Source organism: Pinus tabuliformis, chromosome 4_1, assembly GCF_031772625.1.
Source record: "Pinus tabuliformis cultivar Carrire ecotype Pingquan chromosome 4_1, CPIR1, whole genome shotgun sequence".
Lineage (NCBI taxonomy): Eukaryota > Viridiplantae > Streptophyta > Pinopsida > Pinales > Pinaceae > Pinus > Pinus tabuliformis.
Genome location: NC_142303.1, coordinates 841,473,142 through 841,481,634, shown reverse-complemented (window position 1 = coordinate 841,481,634; position 8,493 = coordinate 841,473,142). Strand labels below are relative to the sequence as shown.

General features: G+C 33.4%; 1 protein-coding gene across 5 annotated transcripts in view; it reads right to left on the bottom strand.

Annotated features, from left to right (window-relative positions):
• Positions 1-5,939: 5,939 nt before the first annotated feature.
• Positions 5,940-8,493, bottom strand: part of LOC149178836 (zinc ion binding protein) — a 496,683-nt gene continuing 494,129 nt past the window's right edge. For all 5 annotated transcript variants that reach the window (XM_089420459.1, XM_089420458.1, XM_089420457.1 and 2 more), the window contains 2 exons: positions 6,891-7,022; positions 5,940-6,631 (listed from right to left, as the gene is read on the bottom strand). In XM_089420459.1, coding sequence (XP_089276585.1) covers positions 6,467-6,631; positions 6,891-7,022 — 297 coding nt within the window. In that variant the 3' untranslated portion in view covers positions 5,940-6,466. The remainder of the gene's footprint in view (positions 6,632-6,890; positions 7,023-8,493) is intronic.

Genomic DNA, 8,493 nt, shown 5'->3' with positions numbered 1-8,493 from the left:
AGAGAGAGAGAGAGAGAGAATTTCGTCTTATGTTTGATAGAGACCTCCTTCATTATTATTTTCTTCTTATCCTTTGAAATTCACACTTTTTTTGGCCCCAAAAATTGCAAATCGAACTTGATGAGTGAATGCTCCAAATGAGTTTGAGTTGTTGCCTTTATATAGGAGTTTCTGCCGCTCAGTTAGGCCGACTTAGTGGAGGAGGCCTAATTGACCTATTTATACATTAAAATTATTTTATTTCTTGACAAATAGATCCGAAGAAGGGTCTTTTACAATATGGCATTGACAAGGACACTTGACATAATCCCTAGAAGCCTACAATGGAGGGTTTGACATATAAACAATTGACCCAAGAATGAAACCATGCTTTAATAAGTCAATTTTATTTAAAATACATTTTGTTTTTCTTTCTTTTGACAAATACATTACATCATAACTTAAATACAATTACGAAGACCAACACTAGCTACATTCTTCAACAATTCTAACAACCATTGAATACCATAGGCCATTTTGAAATGCAAAGATCTCTATTGCCCTAAAATCTAAGTAAAATATTCACAATGATTGATTAGAGCTTTGGAGCTCGAATGTTTACCATGATGTGACGCTTCGGTGTTAAGAGGTAGGAGGTTTCAAGTATCTTCTAATTCTATTTTTGAATGATCCTCTAATATTAGTGGTTCTTAAGCGTTAGGTATGCCATATTTAATGAAATTGTTATTGAATATTTCAACTCTGTTTAATCACAATTTATTTCCCTTATTGAGGGATATATTGTTAACATATTTGACAAAAAAAAGGGGGCTCAGTCTCCTTGTTTGCATATACAAATATATTTGTGTTGCGTAACATATAATTGTTAAACCATATTTCTCCTATGTGCTTACATCACTTCAATTTGTAGTCCAATTTTATCTCTCTCATGTAAGTCTTGCTTCCCTAAGACTTTAAACTAGTTTTCTATGTTGTAGTTCATTGATTTCACTATATTAACAAATACAAGAACAAAATACAAGTATTGATGTGATGATGTTTGCAACTCGATGCCATATCTTACACTGGAATGAGATGAGACAAAATTGAAGAATTATCTTAGATTGGATTCTCCTTGTTTAGTGTTGTTTTTTCCCAACCAACATGTGCTTTGAAATAAATTATCACCAGATATTGATGAATGCATTCTTCATGAGATATTTGTTGAATATATTTGGCATTATAATCACTTCTTAGAAATGAAATTATGTGTCACGATGCCATCTATCTTAAGTTGTGAAGTGATTAAAGATGACATTGCAAATTAAAGCTTCAAAAAATCATGTTTGCTTTCAACAAGTGCATATTGCATTATTTTGATTCCACAAAACCATATCGAAGCAGGATTTATAGAAATAGTGAATTTTGCAAGTTTTTCATCCAAAATGCAATGTTTATTCTAATAGGATATGGTTCTTAGTTATGTTACCCTCATATCATGCATGGCTATACATTTTGTGCGAAATCATTGGATGGTGAAGTCTTGTTTAAATATTTGTTGGGTTAAGATGGTTGTGCGGTAGGTCGTGCATTCTACCCACTTAGGTTCAAATCCCTGATAAGACTTTGGCTTCTTGTGATAAGGGTAGAAGGGTAAAGTAGATGTCCCTTGGATAGAGGTCCACTCTAGTGTCCCTTAGGACACCTTAACTATTTCTATGTCACAAGTTATTGGTATGTATGACTTGCAATCTATTAGATATAATCTTGGGTTATAGTGACAACCAATTAGTTTGATCTTGGGCCTAGCCCAAGTCACTATAACTTGGGCTAGCCCAAATACCTTCCTCCTCCACCAAGTCGGCCTTCCAATTAGATTCAACAAACTTCAATAGTCTCTTCTTATCCAGTAGCTTCAGCTTAGCAACACCCTAGAATTTCGGCCCAACTTCAACATTGCAGCTTTGACCCCTCTAGTAGTTCAACAACTTTACATGTGAGAGAGAGAGAGAGAGAGAATTTCGTCTTATGTTTGATAGAGACCTCCTTCATTATTATTTTCTTCTTATCCTTTGAAATTCACACTTTTTTTGGCCCCAAAAATTGCAAATCGAACTTGATGAGTGAATGCTCCAAATGAGTTTGAGTCGTTGCCTTTATATAGGAGTTTCTGCCCCTCAGTTAGGCCGACTTAGTGGAGGAGGCCTAATTGACCTATTTATACATTAAAATTATTTTATTTCTTGACAAATAAATCCGAAGAAGGGTCTTTTACAATATGGCATTGACAAGGACACTTGACGTAAACCCTAGAAGCCTACAATGGAGGCTTTGACATATAAACAATTGACCCAAGAATGAAACCATGCTTTAATAAGTCAATTTTATTTAAAATACATTTTCTTTTTCTTTCTTTTGACAAATACATTACATCATAACTTAAATACAATTACGAAGACCAACACTAGCTACATTCTTCAACAATTCTAACAACCATTGAATACCATAGGCCATTTTGAAATGCAAAGATCTCTATTGCCCTAAAATCTAAGTAAAATATTCACAATGATTGATTAGAGCTTTGGAGCTCGAATGTTTACCATGATGTGAGGCTTCGGTGTTAAGAGGTAGGAGGTTTCAAGTATCTTCTAATTCTATTTTGGAATGATCCTCTAATATTAGTGGTTCTTAAGCGTTAGGTATGACATATTTAATGAAATTGTTATTGAATATTTCAACTCTGTTTAATCACAATTTATTTCCCTTATTGAGGGATATATTGTTAACATATTTGAAAGAAAAAAGGGGGCTCACTCTCCTTGTTTGCATATACAAATATATTTGTGTTGCGTAACATATAATTGTTAAACCATATTTCTCCTATGTGCTTACATCACTTCAATTTGTAGTCCAATTTTATCTCTCTCATGTAAGTCTTGCCTCCCTAAGAGTTTAAACTAGTTTTCTATGTTGTAGTTCGTTGATTTCACTATATTAACAATTACAAGAACAAAATACAAGTATTGATGTGATGATGTTTGCAACTTGATGCCATATCTTACACTGGAATGAGATGAGAAAAAATTGAAGAATTATCTTAGATTGGATTCTCCTTGTTTAGTGTTGTTTTTTCCCAACCAACACGTGCTTTGAAATAAATTATCACCAGATATTGATGAATGCATTCTTCATGAGATATTTGTTGAATATATTTGGCATTATAATCACTTCTTAGAAATGAAATTATGTGTCATGATGCCATGTATCTTAAGTTGTGAAGTGATTAAAGATGACATTGCAAATTAAAGCTTCAAAAAATAATGTTTGCTTTCAACAAGTGCATATTGCGTTATTTTGATTCCACAAAACCATATCGAAGCATGATTTATAGAAATAGTGAATTTTGCAAGTTTTTCATCCAAAATGCAATGTTTATTCTAATAGGATATGGTTCTTAGTTATGTTACCCTCATATCATGCATGGCTATACATTTTGTGCGAAATCATTGGATGGTGAAGTCTTGTTTAAATATTTGTTGGGTTAAGATGGTTGGGAGGTAGGTCGTGCATTCTACCCACTTAGGTTCAAATCCCTGATAAGACTTTGGCTTCTTGTGATAAGGGTAGAAGGGTAAAGTAGATGTCCCTTGGATAGAGGTCCACTCTAGTGTCCGTTAGGACACCTTAACTCTTTCTATGTCACAAGTTATTGGTATGTATGACTTGCAATCTATTAGATATAATCTTGGGTTATAGTGACAACCAATTAGTTTGATCTTGGGCCTAGCCCATGTCACTATAACAAGGTACCCATTGCCATGATCAACAAGAAAAAAGTCTATTTTAAATATTTATTACAATGAATCAAAATAATTGTATAACATACACACATATTGCTCATAGCAAGTTATATGAATGGCCTTTTATGTATGTTTACTTTTCGTTCTAATTTATAGAGTGCAATCTAGTGTGATTTCATGGCATTGTGCAATATCATGATGCAGTGCTTTGGTTGTTGTCACCATGTGATTTGAACACAACAATAGGGGGCTATGTAGAGATTGCAAGAGGTTACATGAATATTGATTTGAAAATTACCGAAGGTCATTGCAACAATGTTTAAAGGAGAGAAAATAAGGGTATGCCTTAGAGTTATAAGATGGATGCAAGCTTTAGGGTTTGACAACCCATGGTAACTTTTAATATTTTTGTGTTTTAGTGTCGAATTCCACCTTTGCTTCTCTCCCGCATGTCCCCTTTAGTTACAAATATTGAATAATATTATATTTTTATTTGACCTTTCAGATTCCTATACACCTTAAAAGTTGAAATATCTTTTATTTATTTATTATTTTCTAAACAACGGATAATTGTTTTTTGTCTTAAAAGATATTATAAAGTGAGGAGATCGAAAAGCAAATCATAAAACACAATGCATGCTAAGCTCTATTTATTCTAAAATATATCTTTAATATTTACTTCCTTTTGTTACATTCTTGAGAATTGAATGGTGATTGATGATGGTAGGAATATTGTTCATTACTATTAACACAAAACAAAACAAAAATAACATGAAACCAATAACAACATTTTATATTATTTTGTATCTATAAGCTGATTTGCTAGAGCCTCCTACTTGTCAACTTTAGCTCTCATTTGTATTTCCATTCCCTTCATACAATGAGGAAGCTTATAAATATACATGATTAAAAGAAGTATCAATTGCAAAGAATGATATCTACTTGTCATTATTTATGCCACAACCTTGTTCTTTCTTGATCTCACAAGATGTACTTTTGATAAAGATTTCAAAGGAAATGGAAGACCGATGGGCTTTAAAAATCAAGTTGCATTCCCACTTATCCTTTTATGTAGCTTATGAGAGCATTTGAATGATTTTTGCCTCAATAATATTTTGGGATTCAACACATTTCACCACCCATAAATCTCATATATTTGAACTTGTCAATTTCTGATGTTGTTAATGTTTCTATTAGTTTGTTCATGTTGCCATTACATATTTACAACCAACAACCAATTGCCACTTGACTTGTTTATTTTGGAGTTGATTTAATCCAGAAAAAATTGAAAAAGTTCATGATGCATTCAATTTAGCAAAGAAGAATAAACAAAGGTTAAGCCAAGTCCCTTTAGACTATCCTGTAGGCTTGTGTGAAGGATAATATATAAAGAGAAGGCCTAAAAAATGAAATTCCGAAGATGAAAGTCTTTGAATTAGAATACCAATTGGAACTTTTTGATGATAATTATGAATATCCCTAATTGCAAATTTTCCCACAATTTCAAGTTGTTTAAAGAAATCACCATCCATTTGTTTGATATTGTTGTAATATCTTCCACATATTTATATGATATTGTTGTAATATCTTCCACATATTTATAGTTATTCATTTTTTTTTTTTCTCTAAGAAATCACCATCCATTTACTTGATATTGTTGTAATATCTTCCACATATTTATATAGTTATTCATTTTTTTCCTCTAAATCTGAATCTTTTGAAAACATTAATATAGTATTACTTCAATACATTAAAATATAAACAAATAGAAAAATTTATCTTAATATTATTAGTCTACAAAATTAAGTTGTTGATACAAACTCACCCTAAAATCTCATCTGAATTTCACCGTCTATGATAAACATACAAATTTTCAAATTCTTTGAAATGAGAAATTGAACTTCGTAGATGTCAGTTAACTTTAACTCAGAAACTACATACGCATATAAGTTACATTCAGATGGTAAGATGATTGGTATTATTCAGTGTGTAAAAGAGATGCAACAGGAATGTGTCTTATTAGAGGAGAGTTGGACACAACTCATTTGATGACCATCGTATGACATACTCTAAATCTCAAAGATTTTTCCGGAGGTAAAAGAAAATGCGGATATTGATGTCGACATATATATGCCACGTCTTACAAACAAAACCAGCAAAAAAATCACGAAGAGCCTGAATTCCATATAATAATAAAATTGATACACATTTAAGGCTGTTTATAATTCAAACTCCGCTTAATTTTCGTGGAACACAATACACAGGTTCTCGTACCAGTGGTGAATTAATTACACCTCAAATTGGGGAATCAACGCCTTGTGAGTTACAATGAATGCTTTCCAATCCGAACTTCTCTCTCCAGACGCGAGGAATCAAAACTTACAATACTTTTATGAAATAGAAAACTCCATTGTACACTGGGTTACTCTGTTATTGGGGGCTTCAGTTGGATCAATGCTTTTTGTGTTTAGGTTTCGTGCTGGTGGCAAGGCATATGGTCTGTATGATAGAACAAAACCAAACTCAAACGAACTTCCTCACGAGCAATTATTTGTGCCCATAACCTTTCAAATATTCCTCCATAATCACTATCTTACCTCAAAATTGATTTGATATCTTTAGATTATATATTGCCAGATTTACATCAAATTTTGATGTTTTCGGAATATTTGATAAGAGGCAGCTCTTTATGCTAAACCGTACTCCCTTGGCAATGGTCCAGCTTTTACTTCCCATGACATTAGTAGCTCAGTTTCGTCAGGACTAATAAAAGGCAATGAGATCTCTTTAATCATCAGGTCTCCACAAAATGGGCATTCACCAGCTACAGCATCATCAAGCTGTGCACGAATCTACAGAGAAATCTCAAAGTTAATAAAATAAAAGTGGATAAGATATATTGAGAAATGGTCTACATAACCTCATTGAGACTTCAAAAGCAATAGAGATAAAGAGACAGGAACACCTATCAAAAGGTAAAATCTTTTCTATATCTCTTAGAGTTCCGTCAAGGGAAGAAAATGGGAATTTGAACAACTTATTTGCGAGCAAAGGTCCATGTTATCGTTTAATACGCATGGAATGAAAACAGATGACTGACTAAGAACAAACCTGATCTGTGGGTGTTCTATTGCTGGCAGATGCTTCTTCGTCTGCAACATTTGACATCCTCTCCACAGCAAAGCTTGTCCCTGAATTGACGAGTAAACTCAGTCTCCGCTGCAGATCGAGTATGCGCTCTGCCTGCAAACATAAATACACAAAAAAAATTGGATCTCGGAAAAATGTTATAATTTTTAGAGCTACAAGGAAAAGTTAGCATGTAGATTCACTATACAAACACCTTCAAGTTCTGATTCTTCTAAAATAATTTGCACAATTTTCTCATCCAGCTGAAAAATACAGAGATGTAAGCTACAATGTCTATTTGATAATCCAATCAGAGAATTGCTTGGGTTTTAACACTAGTACACAATGTTCAACTTGAATCCTATTTGACATTTAAACTTCACCGCCATTCATAAATCTTTGCAAACATTATGATATGCATAACAACAGAGTAATAAACTATACAGTAGAGTTGGATTGCCATCACATATCCTTCAAAATTTTCTACTGCTATTCTTATTTACGTTTTGTCATTTGGAGCTAGTGTAAGAAGGGTTTGTTTACTTGTTCCTTTCTAAGACTGTTGAAGAAGTGCCCACCTTTGAACGTAGTCTACTTTATAGATCCTGTCTTGTCTTGTCTCGCTCATGCCAATTATTACAGATCCACATATCAAGGTGTTGTTTTAACTTAGTAATACCATAGGAGAGTACTAGGCCAACTTGTGGTGTATAGGTAGGTAAATGGTTAGTTTTCTATGTCATATACAACTACGGAAGGACATGCTACCAGGTACTTGAATGAATTTCTAAAACTTATTTTCTTTGAAATTTGCTTCTTGAATTCTAAATTCCATTATATGTACTATGGTAAGCTTATGGTGGGAGGATTTCAGTGAAGAAACTCTTAAACTATGGTCATTTTCTATATAAGTATTGAATCAAACTTATCTTATTGCAACAGAACTTGGAGGCTCTTTGAGCATATATGCTCCAAAAGATAGCCCAAGTGGTTAGCTCAACTGGTTGTTGCCAATGTTGTTGGACATTTGGTTAGTTCCATGCCAATAGTTGCCTGGTTTAAATCCCATTGGGCTAGGTGCACTAGTCTTGTTGATGGGTTCACTAGAAATGCCATCCATGAATGTGGAAAAGCAGCTGCTCGGTTTTCCACTGAGGTTTTCCTTGGAAAAAAATATACACTCCAAAAGACACAGGGGATTGACACAACCAACTTAATGGTTTGGTGTTTGAAAATTGGAATCCCAATCTCCAAATGGGGCAGTTGAAAGGTATTAAGTTCACATGAATTGATTCAGATGTATCACCATTTTAGAATTGATTCAGATTGTATACAAAATTATTGCATAGCTTGTTGCACATGTATATATCACGTCCCATTGATTATAGTGCCATTGACATGGACACACACAGGGGATTGACACAACCAACTTAATGGTTTGGTGTTTGAAAATTGGAATCCCAATCTCCAAATGGGGCAGTTGAAAGGTATTAAGTTCACATGAAGTTTCATCTTTTCAGTGTGTCACCATTTTAGAATTGATTCAGATTGTATTCAAAATGATTGCATAGCTTGTTGCACATGT